The sequence below is a fragment of the Phyllostomus hastatus genome, unplaced genomic scaffold, assembly GCF_019186645.2.
Source record: "Phyllostomus hastatus isolate PE091 unplaced genomic scaffold, TTU_PhHast_1.1 phas_contig_41, whole genome shotgun sequence".
Taxonomy (NCBI): Eukaryota; Metazoa; Chordata; class Mammalia; order Chiroptera; family Phyllostomidae; genus Phyllostomus; species Phyllostomus hastatus.
Genome location: NW_025333876.1, coordinates 6,426,281 through 6,449,177, shown reverse-complemented (window position 1 = coordinate 6,449,177; position 22,897 = coordinate 6,426,281). Strand labels below are relative to the sequence as shown.

The 22,897-nt window shown below is 38.3% G+C and overlaps 1 protein-coding gene across 11 annotated transcripts in view; it reads right to left on the bottom strand.

The window, feature by feature from the left end:
• FRY (FRY microtubule binding protein) overlaps positions 1–22,897 on the bottom strand; it is a 541,372-nt gene that overhangs the window by 44,786 nt on the left and 473,689 nt on the right. For all 11 annotated transcript variants that reach the window (XM_045844752.1, XM_045844742.1, XM_045844745.1 and 8 more), the window contains one exon: positions 20,113–20,196. In XM_045844752.1, the coding sequence (XP_045700708.1) occupies positions 20,113–20,196 (84 nt within the window). The remainder of the gene's footprint in view (positions 1–20,112; positions 20,197–22,897) is intronic.

Sequence of the window (22,897 nt, the reverse complement as noted above, 5' to 3'; positions counted from 1 at the left end):
TGTCTCAGGGATTCCTCTTCAACCTCTAGATAAAATAGGGTGAGAATTTTGTGGTTCTCAGCAGGCAGGTCTATTGCCCCTTATAGAATATCAATTATCCTCCCTCAGCAACCACAAAAAGGAATTTTTGAGAACTATGTCTCTCAGGGGGAAGTTGAGGCAGGAGATAGAAGAAGAATGAGAAAGTCCTGAGATACTGCAGCTGTCATCAGTCAGCATCCTGATTTCAGAGAATCACCTTGTGACACCTGGCAAAGAGCCATGCTTGTGCACCACAGCTTCAGTTGCACCTTTGCCTGATTATTCTAAATTAACATTGTAATATCCTACTCATGTGGACAATCAAGGAGAACTAGGGGATTCAATAAAGCCTGTACCCTTTAGGCAGAAGGGGGCCATTCTCTGGTCAGCAATGGCTTGTTCCCCTATCTTGGGCTTAATAAACCTCACTTGCTTTGCTTCTTTGTTTATCTTTGCTGGTGTAGCCCATTTAATTCTTTGTTTGTGACCACCAAAACTTGGACCCTGTCTCCATCTGCAACATTAGTAATCTCCTTTTGTGTATGCTCCCTTGAGCAAGAGAAACAAATAAATAAACAAATGTTTATTAAACAAAAAAAGCTTCTGCACAGCAAAGGTGACCATCAACAAAGTGAAGGCACAACTTACTGAATGGGAGAATTTATTTGTAAATGAGATATCCATTAAATAATTCATATCCAAGACATGAGGGGATTACACAATTCAAAACAAAGAAATAATTTGATCAAAGAATGGGTTGAAGGCTGAGAGACATTTCTCCAAAGATGACATACATATGGCCAACAGACATGAAAAGATGTTCAACATCAAAAATCATCAGGGAATGCAGATCAAAACCACAATGAGATATCACCTCACACCTGTCAGAAGGGCTATTAACAATATATCTACAAACAAAAAGTGGTGGTAAGGATATGAAGAAAAGGGAACCCTTGTACACTGTTGGTGGGATTGCAAATTACTGCAGTCTCTATGGAAGACAGTATGAAGGTTCCTCAAAAGGTTAAGCATAGAATGACCACATGACCCAGCAATTCTGTTCCTTGGTATTTATCTTCAGAAACCCAATATACTAATTTGAAAAGATATATGCATCTCCATGTTCATTTCAGAATTATCTATAATAGCCAAAATATGGAAGTAACCTAAGTGTCCACTAAAAGATTAATGAATAAAGAGTGGTAAATATATACAATGGAATACTACTAGGCCCTAAAAAATGAAATCTTATCATTTGTGACAACATGGATGGACCAAGAGGGTACTATGCTAAGTGAAATAAGTCAGACAAAGACAAATACCACAGGATTTCACTTGTGTGTGAAATCTAAAAACCTAACTAAAGGAACAACAAAAAAGAGAAATTCATAGATACAGAGAATGAACTGATGGTTTCAAGATAGGAAAGAGGTTGGGAAGATGGATAAATAAGGGGAAGGGATAAAGAAATGCAAATTGTCAGTTACAGAAATAGTCATGATGATGTAAAGTACAGCTTAGGGAATACAGTCAATAATATTGTAATAATTATGTATGGTGATAGGTGGGTACTAAACTTATCATGGGGAAGTGCCTACTAAGTTATAAGCACCTATAAGTGTCTAACCACAATGCTGTATACCTAAGTCTAGTATGATAGTGAATGTCAACAATAATTGAAAAAATAATAAAAAATTAAAAATCAAAAAACTTGCCTTGGCTGGGGAGCTCAGCTGGTTAGAGCATTGCTCCTACATGCCAAGGTTGTGGGTTTGATCTGTGGTCAGGGCACATACAAGAATCAACCAATGAATGCACAGAGGGATGGAACAACAAGTCAATGTTCTCTCTCTCTCCCTCTTTCTCCCTCTCCCTTTCCTCTCTGTCTCTGAAACCAATCAATAAATTTTCAAAAATCCCCCTAAAACAAAATATGTGAGGAACTCATACAACCTGGTAACAAAACCCCCCCAATTCAATCAAGAAATGGACATAAAACATGAAGAGACATCTCTCCAAAGATAATGGCCATCTATTTTCCTTTATTTGACTTCACTTTCTTGTTTCGGGGGCTTAGGTAAAAATGGCCAATAGACATATAAAAAGATGCTCAATATCACTAATCATCAGGGAAATGGAGATCAAAACCATAGCAAAATAAGCCAGGTGGTAAGGGACAAATACCATATGATCTCACCTTTAACTGGAACATAATCAACAAAAGAAAAAAGCAAACAAAATATAATCAGAGTCACTGAAATTAAGAACAATCTAACAATAGCTAGAGGGGAGGGGGAGGGCACAGTGGGGAGAAGGGTTTTTAGGAACTACTATAAAGGACACATGGACAAAACCAAGAGGGAGGGTGGAAGTAAGGGAGGGAGGTGGGTTTGGAGGGGCTGGGGGGGAGGGGTGGGGAGAAAATACAGACAACTGTAATTGAACAACAATAAAATAATTTAAATTTAAAAACAATCACAGTGACATATCATCTCACATGTCAGAATGGCTATCATAAATAAATCAACAAAGTGTTGGGGAGGATGGGGAAAAAGGGGAACCCTTATGAAATGTTGTTTAGACTGCAAATTGGTATAGTACTTATAAAAAACAATATGAAGGTCCCTCCCAAAACTAAAAATAGTACTACCATATAACCCAGCAATTCCACTTCTGGGCATTTATCTAAAGAAAATGAATAAACTTATTTGAAAAATTACATGCACTCCATATTCACTGCAGCATTATTTACGGCAGCCAAGCTATGGAAGGTGTTCACTGATAAATGAGTGGGTAAAAAAGACATGATACACACACACACACACACACAGACACACACACATACACACACACATACATATACACTGGGAAAATTTTTTAAAGTATATTTTATTGGTTATGATATTACAGTTTTCCCAATTTTCCCCCCTTTCCCCCTTCCACTCTGCACCCCTCAACCCTCCAGCATTCCCCTACCCTTAGTTCATGTCCATGGGTCGTACATGTAAGTTCTTTGAGTTCTCTGTTTCCTATACCATTTTTTACCTTTCCCTGTCTATTTAATGCCTACCAATTATGCTTCTTCTTCCTTGTTCCTTTTCCCCTATTTCTCCCTACCCCCTCCCCACTAAAAACCCTCCATGTGATGTCCATTTCTCTGGTTCTGTTCCTGTTCTGGCTGTTTAGTTTTTGTTTTCATTGTTTTTCTTTCTTTTATTTTTTTGGTTCATTTGTTGATAGTTGTGAGTTGTCATTTTACTGTTCATATTTTAGATCTTCATTTTCTTAGATAAGTCCCTTTACCATTTCATATAATAATGGCTTGGTGATGATGAACACCTTTAACTTGACCTTATCTGGGAAGTGCTTTATCTGCCCTTCCATTCTAAAGGATAGCTTTGCTGGATAGAGTAATCTTGGATGTGGGCCCTTGCCTTTCATGATTACAAATACTTCTATCCAGCCTCTTCTTGCCTGTAAGGTTTGTTTTGAGAAATCAGCTGATAGCCTTATGGGTACTCCTTTGTAGATAACTGTCTCCTTTTCTCTTGCTGTTTTTAAGATTTTCTTCTTATGTGTGATCTTGGGTAACTTAATGATGATGTGCCGTGGTGTGTTCCTCTTTGGGATCGACTTCTTTGGGAGACTCTGGGCTTCCTGGACTTCCTGGAAGTCTATTTCCTTCACCAGATTGGGGAAGTTTTCCTTCATTATTTGTTGAAAAAAGTTTTCAATTTCTTGCTGCTGTTCTTCTCCTTCTGGCATCCCTATAATTTGGGTATTGGAATGTTTCAAGTTGTCCCAGAGGTTCCTAAGTCTCTCTTCACTTTTAAAAATTCTTGTTTCTTCATTCTGTTTCAGTTGGAAGTTTATTTCTTCCTTTTGTTCTAAATTGCTGTTTTGAGTCCTGGTTTCCTTCCTGTCACTGTTGGTTCCCTGAATATTTTGCTTTATTTCATTTTGGATGTCTTTCATTTTTTGACCAAGCTCAATCAGTTCTGTGAGCATTTTGATTACCAGGACTTTAAATTCTCCATCAGATGGGTTGACTATATCCTCATTGCTTAGCTCCCTTTCTGAAACTTTGCTTTGTTCTTTCACTTTGGCGCTATTTCTTTGTTTGGAGCCCCTGTTAAGTTGTAAGGGGGCAGGGCCTTAGGTATTTAACTGAGGAGGGCAACCCTCTTTGCTGTGCCACAGGCCCTGCTTGTGGGGGAGGGGCCAGAGAGGGAACAATGCACTTCCCCTGCTCATCTCCAGCCCACTTTCCAATGAACTCTTGTGTGAGACTGGGAGTTTCTCCCACCACCGTAGTCCACAGCCAGCTCTGAGTCTCAGTTTCTCCTTAAGTCACCCTCCTGCGCAGCCTGCTGCCTTACTGTGGTTTCTCTCCATTTGCCCACTGTCTTGCTAGTCTGGTTGTTTTATTTGACTGCTTCTTTAATTCCTTGCTTGTCAGAGTTCCATGCAGTTTGATTTTTTGGCACTTCTTGTTGTTATCCTCCATTTGTTTGTACAAGGAAGCTAAGGGATTCCACCTACGCTTCTATCTTGGCCAGAACTCCCGAGGAACAATTCTCATCAATAAAAAGGAGTGACAAATATCACATGATTTTACTTATATGTGGCATTAAAAAATCAAAACAAATGAACAAACAAAACAAGCAAAAAACAGTGTCATAGAAACAAAGACCAAACTGATGGTTGCCAGGGCAGGGGTGGGGGTGAAGTGATGCATGACAATGGTGAAGAGGTACATAATCAATAACAGCATGATAACTTGCATGGTGACAGAAGATTCTAGACTTAGTCTTCTAAGTGGGTGAGCACATCATAAGGTATATAAATGTTGAATCACTATGCTGTATACCTGAAACTAATATAATACTTTTTGGAAACTATAATTAAAAGACTTTCCAAGTATTAGAAACACTCTTTAAAGACACTTTTTTAGAAACACCATTCTGTACACATGTTGAAAATTTCCTAATACCACCCCCAAGCAAGCATGGATAGCAGGCAGACACTTGAGTCTCACATACATTAGAGGTGTTTCTCAGAGAGACAAAAGGTAACACTCTCTCAATGGGTGATAGTAGGTGGTATTCTTCTTGGCACGGCCGTCTCTAGCTTTCACTTCCCTGTTTTGAACCTTAGGTACAGAGGCACATTTTTCTATTATAAGGGAAATAACAGTCCAAGGCTCTTGTCTTCAGAGTTAGGAACTCAAATTGTAGTAGAAACTGTGGAGAGCAGACCACAGCAATCAGCTCGAGTTCATTGCTACCACTAGGAAGGCAGGCCCAGTGTTGCTAGCTCTTCCTTTTCAGAGACACCAGATACACTGTGTATGTGTAAACAGTTTTAATTTTTAAACATTAGGTCAATTAAAAAACACTGTGCAAATATAATAAAACACGTCTGTGAAATGGTTACAGCTTGCAGGCCACCAATGTAAATTCTTTTCATTAATTTAATGTTTACAATTTCTTATTAAAAATAGAAGAGAAATCGAAAAGCAAATATTCAACACCCAGACAAAATCTGTATTCTCTTCCACAAACAATTCTAAAGCAATCTCTCACTTATGTCATCTGTTAGGAATAAATAAAAATTAGCTTCTGGCAAAGTCCACAGCAGAGTGGGTAGGGCTTGGGTTGGGAAGCCTCTGTATGCTTGCTAGTGTGCTGTCACCATTTCTGGCAGGCTGATAGCTCTAACTATTTGAGAATATACTTTGCTGGGTTTAGTAAGGTAGGTACTAACCCTTTCATAAAGTATGCATTTCTCTGCAATAGGATACATATGTGCAATAATTATTGGCATGTTTACTTTGTGATTTACATCCAGATTACAGAAAGTCTTTAAGTTATAACTTCACTTCCTATTCCATTTCATTTGTCCCCATGCAAAGGTTTCTCAGAATAGTTGGCAGATCAAATAATTCCAGAAGACGGAGAAACTGATTACAAGAGAAAAATTGGAATCACTTGAGAGCAAGCAATGATCTGAGGTCAAACATTAGTCAGATTTTGTTTTGGGTTAGAAGCCAAATGGTAGCTCTATAAAGCAAAATAGTATCTCTGCCAATTCTGGTCAAAAGATCATTTTTTAAATGGAATGATGCCATAATTTATTCTCAAGGCACACCTTTAGTATGTAAAGACTTACCCCAATTTGCTCTATAGTCAATTTCAGCCTTGTATGAGTGTTACTGAGATGGAAACTAAGTCTTCCTAATTTTTACACACCACACTATGCCTAGCCATACTTCAAGTTCAGCAATTGTTCAGTTAAGAAGGTGGAATTAGAGAGTGAATGCCTTAAGCTGCATACTCTATGGCCAAACTACTTACAGGGTCTACTAATAAAAACAGATAATTTAATTAAGTATTCAGGTGGTCTAAACAAACCATCCAGTCTTGACTGACTTACTAGAAAAGCCAACCTCTCTCTTTAGGTGGGGTACAGTTTGCCTTTCAGACCAACTTCAGACCTCAGAATTATCACATACAAAGGACTGAAAACACCTGCTTTAGGATATTTGTTCACTGTGCAAGTTCTCTGGTCACCAGTGTGTCCATGAGCCACTCAGGGATGTTCTGGAACAATGAGCTAATACTAACAATGAGATGAAAGCCTGGTTGGTTTTGCAAAAAAACATTGGAAACAGCAGACTCAGCACTTAATCTTTTGTTGATCTTTTCCTAATAAGCACCACTCTCATCATTCCTGGGTGTTTTATGCAGATTCCTAAAACCATATGAGACATTTAGACATGGGATAAAAATTATTCCCTAGCTTTTTCCTATGTATGTTTTGCCTACAAAACTAAGTTAGAGAAAATATAGACAAAGGGAAATAAAATGGACTTTATAGTCAGCCTTTCAGCTACAGTTCTCTTGTCTTCAAAATTGGAAAAAACCATTAAAGGATTATAAAAGGTCAAATGAGATTATATATGCACAGTGCTTGAAAAATATTAGTTTTTCTTTCCACTTTTGTATTCTCAAACTTTTATAATAATGCTAACAGAGTTGTCATATACAACTCTGTTAAATGAATAAATAAGCTCTAAAAAGAAGAAAACAGAGGGACTAAGGACTTCTGGTCAAAATGGTGGATATAGGTAAACACTGTGCTCACCTCCTCCCATGACCACATTAAAATAACTACTAAATTATAGAACAACCATGGCTGAGAACCACCTTAATTTCTATAACTGAGGTATAAAGAAGAAGCCATGTTGAGACTGGGAGGAGGGCTGCAACAATCAGGTCCTACACCCATGGGTGGTGGTTAAGATCATGAGGAATATCTTGGCTGCGGAGGCCCCACTAAAAAGAGAGAGGCCCAACCCCACATGAAGCCTCTCAGCCCTGGGCTCCAGACCCAGGAAGAGGAGTCTGTATAACATCTGGATGTGAAAGCCAGCAGGGGTCCCATCTGAGTGAAATGGAGGGCTGTCTGAAGACTGAGGTGCTTCTCTTGAGGCACCCATGCACAGATTTACTCACAAATTTGCTTGCTATGAGCTTTTAGCACAGGGGAAGCAGCTCAAAAAGTGTCGGGAACCTACAGGAAGGAACTAAATTGACTAGCTTCAGGGTGATGACTAGAAGGGCAGAGGTCAAGGCAGCTTTCCTTGGAGTCAGAATTGCTAGCAGGTGCCACTGATTTTTGTTGCATTCTCTCCCCACCCAGCCAGCTGGTCACAGGACGCTGTCAAATCTGAGATTTCCATCAATGTGGCTAATGCCATTAATCTGCCCCACCCAGCCTGTGCACCTGGCACAAAGCTCTTTCAGGCACTTTTCCACATAAGTGATCTGCTTTGGCACATACTGTAGACTTTCCCAAAATCTCTCAAACATCCACAAACCCCAAACAAACAGTGGCAGCCTTGGCATGCTCTGTACCTCTAGCTATGTGGTCCTAAGCCTGGCACAAGTGGTGACTGGTCATAACTTGCATTGTGACTCCCATCAGGTGGCCCTAAGTATGGCATAAGTAGAAGCTAGCCTTGGTTTGAACATAGGTTCAATTAAATGATCACAAGACTTGCATGAGTGTTGGCTGGCCTTAGCACACATTGTGGTGTTAATCAAAGGTCCCAAAGTCCATATTAAATTTTGGGTTCCAGCCAAGATGGAGGCGGAGGTAGAAACGCTTCACTTCCTTGCACAACCAAAAGAAGAATAACAACCAATTTAAACCAATAAGCAACCAGAAGTGCCAGAAAATCAAACTGCATGGTACTCTGAAAACTAAGAAGTTAAAGAAACATTCATCCAGACTGGTAGGAGGGGTGGAGACAGAGATGAGCAGCCAAGCAGAGAGGGCACATGGCAAGGTGGCCGACCACATGGGCGAGGCAGTGCTAGCTGAATAGGAAACTAAAGACTCAAAACTAACTCTAAAATACTGTGGGGGTTGAGATGGTGGGAGGAAATCCCAGTCTCACAGGAGAGTGGAATTTTCATTGAAAAGTGGGGCTAGAGTGAGACAAGTGACTGGAATTGTTCCCTTTCTAACCCCTCCCCCACAGACAGCACCACAACACAGCAAAGAGGGTTGCCTTACCCTAGAGAATACCTAAAGTTCCACCCCATTACAACATAACAGTTGTGCCAAGACAAAGAAATATGGCCCAAATGAAAGAACAGATCAAAACTCCAGAAAAAGAGCTAAGCGATGAAGAGATAGCCAATCTATCTGATGCAGAGTTCAAAACACTGGTAATCAGGATCCTCACAGAAATGGCTGAGTATGGTCGTAAACTAGAGGAAAAAGTAAAAGCTCTGAAAAGTGAAATAAAGGAAAATGCACAGGGAACCAACAATGAAAGGAAGGAAACTGGGACTCAAATCAACAATTTGGACCAGAAGGAAGAAATAAACAGTCAACAGTTCACCAGACTGTGAACTAGTCTGGTTCACAGTCAACAAGAACAGAATGAAGAAACAAGAATTCAAAAAAAAAATGAGGAAAAACTTAGGAACCTCCAGGACAACTTTAGATGTTCCAACATTTGAATCATAGGGGTGCCAGAAGGAGAAAACGAAGAGCAAGAAATTGAAAACTTATTTCAACAAATAATGAAGGAAAACTTCCCCAATTTGACAAAGAAAACAGACTTCCAGGAAGTTCAGGATGCCCAGAGAGTCCCAAAGAAGTTGGAATTAAGAAAGCACACACCAAGGCACATCATCATTAAGTTACCAAAAATTAAAGATAAGGAGAGAATCTTAAAAGTGGCAAGAGGAAAGGAAAACGTTATCTACAAAAGAGTGTCCATAAGACGATCAACTGATTTCTAAAAAACAACCTATAGGCAAGAAGCGGCTGGAAAGAAGTATTTTGAAGTCATGAAAGTCAAGGACCTGCATCCAAGATTACTCTACCCAGCAAAGCTATCATTTAGAATGGATGGGCAGATAAAGTACTTCCCAGATAAGGTAAAGTTAAAGGAGTTCATCATTACCAAGCTCTTAGAATCTGAAATGTTAAAGGGACTTATGTAAGAAATAGAAGAACATCAAAAACTATGAACAGTAAAATCAGAACAAATTCATACTATCAACAACTGTATCTAAAAAACAAAAATAAAAACTAAGCAAACAACTAGAACACGAACAGAACCAGAGAAATGGAGATCACATGGAGGGTTATTATTTGGGAGGGGTAGAGGGAAAATGGGCGGAGGGAGAAAGGTACAGGGAATAAGAAACAGAATTGGTAGGCATAAAATAGATTGGTAGAGGTAAAGAATGGTATAGGAAACAGAGAAGCCAAGGAACCTATATGTACAACCCATGGACATGAACTAAGGGGTGGGGAATGCTGGCGGGATGGAGGTTGCAGGGTGGAAGATGGATAAAGGGAAGAAAAAAATTGGGAAAACTGTAATAGCATAATCAATAAAATATACTTAAAAACAACAACAACAAAGTCCAGCACACATGGCAGCTGGCCTTGGTTCACAGCATAACCTCTCCCAAGTGCCTTCAATCCCAGCACAAGTGGCAACCAACTGCAGAGCTCTTTGCAACTCCTACAAGGTAGCCAAAGCCAGGCATAAGCAGTGGCTGACCTTGGTCTGCACCAGAGATCCTCCTAGGCAGCTCCAAACCCAAGATACCTGGTGGCTGGCTTTAGAACACACCAGAGCCCCACCCAACTAGCTCCACAAACAACACTCCAGAAGGGCAGACTCAGCAGGCCTCACTGCCTGGCTATAGTGACTCCTGATCTATGGGGTTAGCCCTCACACAACAGCTTGTTGGCTAGTCATGGAAAACTCTCACAGCCAGTTAGACTGAGGGTCAGTTATACCCTCTGATATGCCAAATGCAGTCAAGACTCAAGTAAAACAGGAAGGTATACATTAACTCACAAGGGACATCACTGTAATGCCCAGTTCAGGTGACTTGGGAGACTGTGCCACTGGACCCAACAGAAACCAGCTACATGAAGATACTCTGTCAAGACTGAGAGATGTAACTCTACCTAGTACACAGGAACAAACCCAGGGAGGCAGTTAAAACGAGGAGACAAAGAAACTTGTTGAAATGAAGAAAGCAGGAAAAAAACTCCAGAAAAAGAACTAAATGAAATGGAGACAAAAAAATCTATCAGATACAGAAATAAAAAAAACTGGTTATAAGGATGTTGAATGAACATAGGGGAAGAATAGATGAACTCAGTGGGAACTTCAACAAAGAGATAGGAAACATAAAAAATGAGATAGTGTAACCCACCCACAATTTTAAAAACATCGTTCTATAACTGATGACTTATAAATTCATATGTAGATGTGGATAAACATCTATAGGATTATAGGAGCTAACTTCAAAGGAAGCAGACTCCAGCCTTCAGGCATTTTGACTTCAGGAGATTTGTTCACCTTTGATTGATGAAAACCAGACCATCACTTCACCGACTTCAAGATAGTTATAGGAGCAGACGGTGCTGACTTGCACATGGCACCTTCCATGACAGCTTACAACCTCTTCCAGTATCTTTAGTTCTGCTTTTCCCTTCCCTACTTGTAAAAACCCTGTCTGCCCTGAGATGTTAAAATGGTCTTTGTGACAAGAGTCCCCCATCATCTCAGGCTTCTGGCTCTTGAATAAATCATTTTTTCCTCCCATCAGCCCCTATCTCTTGTGTATGGGCTTTCAAGTGGCAGGCAGCTGAACCTAGGTTTCGTAACAATAGAAATAAAAAGAACCAGTCAGAAATGCATACAGTAAACTAAAATGAAGATACATTAGAGGGAATTAACATAAAGTAGATGAAGTAGATGATCAAATCAGTGATCTGAAAGACAAGGTAGTGAAAAACACCCAATCAGAACAACAGAAGGAATAAAGAAAAAAATGAGGATAGTTTAAGGGACCTCTGGGACAACATCAAGTGGACCAATATTTGCATCATAAGGGTTCTATAAGGAGAAAAGGGCCCTGGCTGGTGTAGCTTAGTGGATTGAGTGTGGGCTGCAAACCAAAGGGTTGCTGGTTCAATTCCCAGTCAGGGCACATGCCTGGGTTGCAGGCCAGGTCCCCAGTGGCGGGTGCATGAGAGGCAACCACACATTGATATTTCTCTTCCTCTCTTTCTCTTTCCCTTCCCCTCTCTCTACAAATAAATAAATAAAATCTAAAAAAAGAAAAGAAAAGAAAAGAAAAGAAAGAGCAAGGGATTGAAAGTCATGTCCCTACCTGGTGAAGAAAGAAGACACACAAGTCCAGGAAGTGCAGAGAGTCCCCAAAAAGATGAACCCAAAGAGGCACAGCAAAGGTTAAAGACAAAGAGAGAACCTTAAAAGCAGCATGAGAAAAGTAGTCAGTTATCTACAAGGTAACTCCATAAGATGGTCAACTGATTTCTTAACAAGAAACTTTGCAGACTGGAAAGGACTGGCATGAAATATTCAAAGTCCTGGAAAAAAAGGGCCTACAACCAAGATTACTCTACCTGACAAAGCTATCATTTAGAATTGAAGAAGAGATAAAGAGCTTCCCAGACAAGAAACAGCTAAAGGAGTTCCTCGCCACTAAAGTGGTATAACAAGAAATGTTAAAGGGGACTTTTCTAGTGAGAAAGAAAAGATTTAAAAAATATAAATAAGAAAATACAGCAAAGAAAAATTATCACTGACAAAGACATTTAGTAAAAACAGTATCAAGCAACTATGAAGCTGTTACAAAGATTAAAAGACAAAACTAGAAAGATCATTTGTAATGACAACAATAAATTAAGGGACACACAAACATACACAAAAGAAGTAAAAATGACAAAAATATAAACATGGAAGCAGTAAAAATTGCAGTAATTTTAGAATGTGTTTGCACTTGAGTGATCATCAACTTAAAACAGACTTCTATAAAAATAGCTTACTACACATGAGGTACATGGTAACCAAACCAAAAGCCTGTAAGAGCTATACAAGAAATAAAGAGAAAGGAATCTAAACATAATAGTATAAAAAGTGGTTAATGTACAAGAGAAGTGAGCAAGAGAATAAGAAAGGAACAGATAAGAACTACAAACAAATCATAAAAGTGAATAAAATGTCAATAATTCTATCCCTATGAATAAGTACTTTATTCTTTTTTTTTTAAAGATTTTATTTATTTATTTTTAGAGAGGGAAGAGAGGGAGATAGAGAGAGAGAGAGAGAGAAACATCAATGTGTGGTTGCTGGGGGTCATGGCCTGCAACCCAGGCATGTACCCTGACTGGGAATTGAACGTGCGACACTTTGGTTCGCAGCCCGCGCTCAATCCACTGAGCTACGCCAGCCAGGGCTTAATTCTTTTATTTTTATTTTTAATGACACACCAGATCAGATGGATTTATTTTTTAATTAAATTATTTTATTGTTGTTCAATTACAGTTGTCTGTGTTTTCTCCCCACCCCTCCCCTCCTCAATAATTATTTTAAATGTAACTGGACTAAATGTTCCAATCAAAATATACAGAGTAGCTGAATGGATAAGAAAACACAACACATACATATGTTGTGTAGAAGACACCCACTTCAAATCATGCAGACTAGATGTAAAGGGATAGAAAAAGACATTTTACGCAAATAGAAATGAAGAAAAGCAGGGATAGCAATATTTAAATCAGACAAAAAAGACTTTAAAACAAGAGATGTAACAATAGACAAAGAAGGGCATTTTATAGTGATAAAAGGACTAATGCAACAAGAGGATAAAACCCTTGTAAACATCTATATGTCAATGGAGAAGCATCTAAATAAGTAAATCAAATATTGATGAACATAAAGGAAGAGACTGACAATAACAGTCATAGTAGGGGACTTTTAACATTCCATTGACATCACTGAATAGATCTTCCAGACAGAAAAACCACCAAGAAAACAGCAGCCTTAAATGACATTAATCCAGATAGACTTCATATTTTTAGAACTTTTCATCCCAAGCAGCAGAATATACATTCTTTTCAAGTACACATGGAACATTTTCCAGGATAGACTTCATGTTAAGGCTACAAAAAATTTAAGAAGATAAATCATAAGATAAATTTAAGAAGATTTAAATCATATTAAGTATCTTCTTCAATCACAATGGTATGAAATGAGAAGTCAATTACAAGATGAAAACTGCAAAGCACACAAAACATGGAGGCTAAATAACATGCTACTAAACAATGAATGGTTTCACAACAATATCAAGGAAGAAGTTAAAAGATACTGTGAGACAAATGAAAATGAAAATATAATGACCCTATATCTATAGGACACAGTGAAAAAGTAATGAAGGCTTACCTCAACAAACAAAAAATCTCAAACAATTTAACCTTACACCTAAAGGAACTAGAAAAAGAACAAAACAAAGTAAGTAGAGGTAATAAAATAATAAAGATCAAAATAGAATTCAATGAAATATAGTGAAAAAAAGAAAAGATCAAGAAACCAATAGTTGGTTCTTTGAAAAGATAAACAAAGTTGATAAACCTTTAGCCAGTCTAATGAAGAAAAAAGAGAGAAGGCCCAAATAAATAAAATAAAAAATGAAAGAGAAATGACAACTGACATCACAGAAATACTATGAAAAATTATATGCCAACAAATTGGACAATCTGGAAGAAGTGGATACATTCCTAGACACATCCAATCTTCCAAGGCTGAATCAGTATGACTAGACCAATAACTGTAAACAAAATTGAGTTAGTAATTAAAACACTCACAACAAATGAAGTTTGGCACTAGCTGGCTTCACAGTTGAATTTTGCCAAGCATTCAAGTACAAATTAACACCTATCCTTAAACTATTCAAAACAGTTGAAGAGGAAGGAAGCCACCCAGCCACATTCTATCAGGCCAGCATTACCCATACAAATTCAGACAAAGATACTACACAAAACGAAAATAAAGGCTAACATTCATAATGAGCATAGAAGCAAATTCTCAAAAAATATTAGTAAATCAAGTTCAGCAATACATGAAAAAGGTCATACACCACGATCAAGTGGGATTTATTCCCAGGATGCAAAATTGTTTCAATATTTTCAAATTAGTTAACATAATACAACACATAAACAAAATGAAGAATGAAAATCACATAATCATATTAATAAATGCAGAAAAGCATTTGACAAAATCCAGCATCCATTTACGACAAAAATTGTCAGCAAAGTGGGAATAGAGGGAACATACCTCAGCATAACAAAGGGCATATTCAAGAACTGTCCAGGAAAAGTCCAGCCATTGTTAATATAATGAGGAATGGTTTGCGTAGCATTGATGTAAACTGGCAGCCAAGGAGAGTGAACTGGAATGCAGATGCATGTACAATGACAACTTTACTGTAATAATCAGTGGGGATAGTAGATGCCATTGAGTGAGCATGTGTACTGTGTGGCCATCACATTCATAATGACTGAGCAAGCAGAGCAATGAATCTGCATGAAATTTTGCATTAAGCTTGAACATCCCTCTGCAGAAACTATTTGGATGATTCAAAAGGTTGCAGCTAAAGGCAACTGGTGATTGGCAGCTTCCTCACAATGAGCCCACTCATGCATCATGTCTGGTGCAGAGTTTTTTGGCAAAACATCAAATCACCCAGGTGACACAGCCTCCTACAGGCCAGATTTGGCACCCTGTGATTTCTGGCTTTTCCCAAAACTAAAATCACCTTTGAAAGAGAAGAGATTTCAGACTGTCTATGAGAGACAGAGAAATATGATGGGGCAGCTGACGGTGACTGGTAGAACTGTGTGAGGTCCCAAGGTATCTATTTGAAGGGGACTGATGAGTCATTGTCCTATGTACAACATTTCTTGTATCTAGTATCTTCTTCAATAAATGCCTCTATTTTTCTTTTTTAATATGTTTTATTGATTATGATATTACAGTTGTCCCAATGTTTCCCCCTTTGCACCCCTCCATCTGGTACCCCCCATTGTTTCTGGCAATCCTCCCCCTTACTTCATGTCCATGGGTCATGCATATAACTTCTTTGGCTTCTTCATTTCCTATAATTAAAATCCCCCTGTCTATTCTATAACTACCAATTTATAGTTCTGAATCCCTGCACCTTCCCCCCATTCTCCCCTTTCTCCCTCCCAACTGATAACCCTCCAAATGATCTCCACATCTATGATTCTGTTTCCATACTCCTTATTTGCTTGCTTTGTTTTTTAGATTCAAATATTGATAATTGTGAATTTACTTCCATTTTAATGTTCATAATTTTGATCTTCTTTTTCTTAAATAAGTGCCTTTAACAATTCATATAATAATGGCTTGGTGATGATGAACTCCTTTAATTTGACCTTATCTAGAAAGTACTTTATGTGCCCTTCAATTTTAAATAATAGCTTTGCTGGATAGAGTAATTTAGGTTGTAGACCTTGCTTTTCATAACTTTGAATACTTCTTGCCAGTCCATTCTAGCCTGCAAAGTTTCTTTTGAGAAATCAGCTGACAGTCTTTATGGGAATCTCTTTGTAGGTAACTATCTGCTTTCCTCCTTCTGCTTTTAAGATTCTCTCTTTATCTTTAACTTTTAGCATTTTAATTATGATGTATCTTGGTGTGGTTCTTTTCATCTCCATCTTTTTTGGGACTCTGTGCTTCCTGAACTGATATGTCTATTTCCTTCATCAAATTAGGGAAGTCTTTCATTATTTTTTCAAATAAGTTATCAATTTCTTGCTCTTTCTCTTCTCTTTCTGGCACTCCTATGATCTCAATGTTGGCAGGTTTGAAGTTTTCCCAGAGGCTTTTAGCCTATTCCTCATTTTTTAAAAAATTCTGTTTTCTTCTTGCTGTTCTGACTGAATAATCTTTTTTCTTCCTATGTTCCAAATTATTGATTTGATTCTTGGCTTCATCCACTCCTCTATTGATTCCCTGTAAATTTTTCTTTACTTCACTTAGTATAACCTTCATTTCTGTCTGGGCCATTTTTATTCTGTAAAGTACCCAATGAGTTCTTTGAGCATCTTAATAACCAGTGTTTTGATCTTTGCATCTGGTTGATTGCTTACCTCCATTTCGTTTAGTTCTTTTTCTGGAGTTTTGTTCTGTTCTTTCATTTGAGCCATATTTCTTGGTTTCCTCATTTTGGCAGTCTTCCTATGTTTGTTTCTATGTATTAGGTAGAGATGCTTTGACACCTTGTCTTAGTAACATGGCCTATTATATATAAGTGCACCCATAATTTGGATGGGGTGGAGCCTTAAGTAATTGCCAAGGTGGGGCAGCCTTTGGAAACCAGGTTGACAGAGTCTCAGATATGGTGTTGCTACTCTGTGGCTCTGTGTGGGGGAGGGTGCAGGAAGGGACAATGCTGCTGCCTGGCATCTGGAGTTTTGTCCAGGTGGAAGCTGTCCCCTGAACTTGCCCTGATGCCAGACACTTTAATTTTTCCTCGTATTCTGCTGGTGCCCTTCTAGCTGCTCTCCCAGTGCTGTAGTACAGAGGGAGTGAGTCTTTGTAAGTCCTAAGTCCATTGAGGGCCCTTTAAAAGGAGACTCCTGAGAGTCCTGCAGTCTTCCACTGCCCCAACTCCCACTGATTTTTACAGCCAGAAGTTATGGGGACTTATCTTCCTATCACTGGAACCCTGGGCTGGGTGGTCTGGTATGAGACTGGGATCCCTCCAAATTTTTATCCATCACATGTAGGTGTGGGACCACCCCTTCTGTGTCTCTATGTCTCCCTGTCTCTTTGTGTCTTTGCCCTTCCTACCTGTTTGGACAAATGTGACTTCTCTAATTCCTTGGTTGTTGGACTTTCACACAGCTTGATTTTCTAATGATTCTGGGTGATAATTATTTTGTAGTCTAATTGTAATTTTTGCTGTGGTTCTCTATTTTTCATATTACATGGCTGGATACCTTCTGGACAGACCTTGTATGACAAACCCACTCAATGGAGCAGAGATCATGAACAAAACAAGGATGTCCTCTTTCATCACTTTCATTCAACATAGTGTTGGAAGTCCTAGCCACAGTAATCAGAAAAGAAAAAGAAATGAAAGACATCCAAATTAGAAAGGAAGAAGTAAAACCACCATTATTTGAAGACGTCATGATACTTTTTATAGAGAACCCTGAAGATTCCACCAAAAAACCTACAAATTAATGAATTAATTCAATAATGTAGCAGGAAACAAAATTAATATTCAGAAATCAGTTGCATTTGTATAGAACAATAACAAAATATCAGAAAGTGAAATTAAGAAAACAACCTCACTTATAACTGTATCGAAGAAATTAAATACCTAGGAATAAATTTAAACAAGGAGGTAAAATATCTGTCCTCATAAGGTTATAAGTCATTGAAGAAATTGAAAAATATACAAATAAATAGAAGCATATACTGTGCTTTAACATTTATATATCCATACTACCCAGAGCAGTCTATATACTCAATACAATCTCTATCAAAATACTAATGGAATTTTTCATGGAACTACAACAAAAAAATCCTAAAATTTATATAGAACCACAATGCTGAATAGCTAAAGCCTGAGAAGAACAAAATCAGAGGTGTCACACTACCTAATATCAAACTATAGTATAAGGCTATTGCAATCAACCAGATGATGGTACTGGCATAAAAACAGACACATGGATCAATGAAATAGAATTGAGAGCCTGGAAATAAACCCATGCCTATATGGTTAATTAAACTATGCCAAAGGAGGCAAGAATAATCAATGGGATAAAGAAAGTCTCTTCAGCCCTGGCTGGCGTAGCTTAGTGGATTGAGCGTGGGTTGTGAACCAAAGTGTCGCAGGTTCAATTCCCAGTCAAGGTACATGCCTGGGTTGCAGGCCACAGCCCCCAGCAACCACACATTGATGTTTTTTTCTCTCTCCCCCCGCCCTAAAAATAAATAAATAAAATCTTAAAAAAAAGTCTCTTCAATAAATGGTGCTGGGAAAACTGGGGAGACACATGCAAAAGAATGAAACTAGACCACTCTCTTACACCGTATACAAGAATAAATTCAAAGTATATTTGAACTTAAATGTAAGATCCCAAGCCTTAAAGCTAAGAGGAAAACATAGGCAGTAAACTCTTTGACATGACTATTAGTAATATTTTAGTATGTCTTCTGAGGCAATGAAACAAAAAGAAAAATAAATAAATGGGATGATTTTAAAATAAAGAGATTTTGCACAGTGAAAGAAACCATCAACAAAACAAAAAGACAATCTACTAAATAGATGAAGATATTCATCAGTGATATATCCAATAAGGGGTTAATATCTAAAATATATAAGCCACTCATACAACTTAACACCAAAACAACAATCAAATTAAAAAATGGGCAGAGGACCTGAATAGGACATTCAGATGGAAAACAGACATGTGAAAAGATGTCAGTCTCGCTAATCATCAGTGAAATGCAAGTTAAAACCACAATGAGATATCACCTCATATCTGTCAGAATGGCTGTCATCAGTAAATGAACAAACAACAAGTGTTGGCAGAGATGTGGAAAAAAGGGAACTCTCATGCACTGTTGGTGGGATTGTAAATTGGTGCAGGTACTATGGAAAACAGTATGGGGGCTCTGCTAAATATTAAAAATAGAATTACCATGTGACACAGCAATCCTACTTCTGGGTATTTGAAGAAATCCAAAACACTAATTTGAAAAAACATATGCATCCCTATGTTCATTGCAGCAGTATTTATAATAGTGAAGATATGGAAGCAACCTAAGCTTTTACCAATATACAGTTGGATAAAGAAGTTGTGGTACATACATACAATGGAATAGTAATCAGCCATAAAAAACCGAAATTTTGCCATGTTGTGACAACATGGATAGATTTAAAGGGTATTATGCTAAGTGAAATATGTCAGACAGAGAAAGACAAATACATTGTTTCATCTATGTGTGAAATCTAAAAAACTAAAGAAACAAACAAAACAGATAGAGAAAACAAATTGATGGTTGCCAGATGGGAGGGGTTTGGGGGCTGGGTGAAAAAGGTGAGGGGAGTAAGAAGTAGGAATTTGCAGTTGCTGTCAGAGGGATATAAAGTACAACATAGGGAATACTGTGATATCTACACATAATGTCAAGTGGGTACTAGACTGACTCATTGGGTAGATCATTTCATAAGTTATATAAATGTCTAATCATTAAGTTGTACACCTGAAACTAATATATTATTATATGTCAACTGTAATTGAAAATTTAAAGAAATTAAAAAACAGAGTGCTGAAATGTCAACAAAGACTCTTCATTGAAGTAATCAAAGGATTTAGTGATGGATCAATGAAACTGGTTTCACATTTTGAATAAAGAACAGAATTATTAGGAAATAATTAGTATAGTTAGGCAATGTCTAGAAGAAAGGTTATTTTTCTACCTCTATCTTTCCAAACACAAGACCCCTCTACCCCAAATTCCATCAATACACGGTCATGCTTGGCCTGAACCTCCTTCTGTTATACTTTTCTGGTTTCATGTGGATGCATGGGTGACTCATTTTGCCTCTTTCTCAAGTCCTGTGATTCTCGGATGGATCAAAACCAACACACAATGTCAGAGTACAGAAAAAGTAAATTCTCAAAGACTATTCTTACCTTTTCTTCTGAATCTCCTGGCTGACAGGTAATTACTCCATCTCTTGATCCCCCAGCAAATGTTGCCTTACAGTTTGCCAGCCACTGTTGTCAGAAGGAGACACAGACATAGGTAAATTCAGTGATGTTCTAAGAATGTGTTATCATTGCCTCTGTCAGAAAAAAATGATTAAGTTTTTAATACAGTAACAGAAAAGTTGCTTATAATGACTTTTTGAAAATCATTCTTTTTGAAGATGAACTATTTGAAGTAAAACCATCTGTTTAAGTGGGCTCAGTGATGTTCATTAAAAAATACAACTTTGTCTTGGCCATGTGGCTCAGTTAGTTTGAGTGTTGTCCCATACACCAAAAGATTGGGGATTTGATTCCTGGTCAGGGCACATACCTAGGCTGCAGGATCAGTTCCCAGTTGAGGCGCAAATGGGAGACAACTTATCAATGTTTCTCTCTTATGTCAATGTTTCCCCACCCCTCTTTATCCTTTCCTCTCTCTGTAAAATCAATTAAAAAATATCCTTGGGTGAGGATTAAAAAAATAAAATTTCAACATTGTGCTATATTACTCTGAAGAATTCCACTAGACCATTCCTAATTTATGTATAAATTAAAACAAATTCATATAGAGTTAGAAAACTTTCATATGATTGAAATTGGGTTAAGGCCCAACACTTCCTCCCTGGCTGGGTGATTCAGACAATGCAACCTGACTCATGCCACATCTACTTCTCTGTCACATTGAGGTGGGATCTGAGGGGGCAGGTCTACTTTAATGAAAGAAAGGCTATTATAATAATGGTTCAACCGTTTACTTATTTATATATTTACTTACTTACTTATAGAGAGGGAAAAGGAGGGAGAAAGAGGGAGAGATACATTGATGTGAGAGAGCAACATTGATGTTGCCTCTCATACACACCCTGACCAGGGACTAAACCTGCAATTCAGGTATGTGCCCTGACCAGGAATTGAATCCATGACATTTTGCTTTGCAGGACAATGCCCAGTCAACTGAGGCACAGCAGTCAGGGCTGGCTCAGCTATTTACAGAGTCTGCCAGTCCTAAGCATCTAATAGTAACTATCCAGATGTGAAAATGAACCTTTGGGCAGACAAAAAACACTGAAGGACTGAAGTTAACACCTGGCATCAAAAGACTGGTTTCTTCACCAACAAGAATGAAAGGATTGGTTTATTAACTGATAACTGAGAAGTTGGAAAGCAATACCAGGTAAGGAGCCACAGAAATTGATGACAATAGGAACTGTTATAGTAGAATGTCAGAACTCTTGCCCTATGACAGGTCACTAGAAGATCAATAACAATAGCAAAAAACCAGTAACTTGTATGTATGAGGCACTGTGCTGGATAGTTTCTCCATATATTATTTATACTTAATGGCAATATTGTCTTGTGGTTTCAATACATTACTTCTTCCTCCTAGCTAGTGAGGATAGTGATAGCAACTCCCAGGATAGTTTTGAGCATTAAATGATTTAATTTAAGATATAACTCTTTTCCGGTTGCTGGATACATGGAATCCAGAAAATGATAGTTGCTACAGCTATTTAAAATTATTCTTATAATAATTCTTATTATAAGGATAATCTAATATAAAAATTTATTCTTATGAAAATTTGGTACATTAATTATTATCACTATCTTGTAGATGATCAATCTGAGGTGAGAGAAGGTCAGTAACTCATCCAAGGTCCCTAACCCTCATGCAGCTAAACAGTGATTGGAAGTCAAGTTCATCTGACTTCAAAATCCATGCTTTTTCTATAATGCCTGGACTATTATAGGAAGTGCTTCATAGATACTACATAATCATTTGTCAGAAATCAGGGGATTTGGGTCACTTCTGCCTTTAGCATTTTTCATTCTAGATCTAGATCTACAATCTAGAAGGAAAGAGTAAAGAGCAGGATTGGAGGCTAAGAGAAGCAATGAGACCAGAGAGGAACAGGTCCCAAGAATGGTTAAGAGGAGAAGAGAAATGAAATCCATCTCAAACTAGTCTTGGGTGAGCTAGCACTGGAAGGAAGTAATTAACAATTTAAAATCTCAGAGAACAGATAAACGTTGATGAAGTGATATCTGAAGCAGATACCTACTATATCCAATTTCTTGGTAGGGAAATTTTTGGGAACCGCCCTGCCTGGTATCAGAAGCTGTAACCCCCACCAAGGCTAAGGCTGAGAGAACGACCTTGGACCGTAAGCCAGCAAGGAGACAAAAGCTTATCTCCCTGGCAGGAGTGCTGCTTCTGCTCCTTTTACTTCATCCATAACTGGCCCCCAATGCTTGGTCAGTTGGCTAATGACGGGTAAGATTCCCCAAGGGGGGAACAACCTAAGACAGGCATGATCACGTGGGAGGCCCCTAAGGAAGGACTTTGGGGGCTACAGCAAAAGGAGGTAATGGACCCCCTCATTGTCTGCGAGAAAATCTCCTAATCTCTTGGCTGCCTTACTTCCTTTGCTCCACCTAAGCCTGAAACAATGACAGAGGGTGGTGCAGCCCTGTGCTGGAAAGGGCGGGTTCCCCGGGTGATCAGGCCTAAGAAAGAATATGTAAAATCCTGTGAAACCTGTTTTGTTTAGAGTGCTCTCAATTGAATGATAAGGGTCCAAGGAAGAAGTAAGTTTGTTCCTCAAAGTTTTATAGCTCTTTAGCTATCTGACCCTGACTCAAAATAGGCCCTCAGAGTTCCTTGTTATTTGATCCTTACTTCCTGGCAATGAGTAAAGAGCTTTACCTGAATTCCTGTGTAAATGAACCC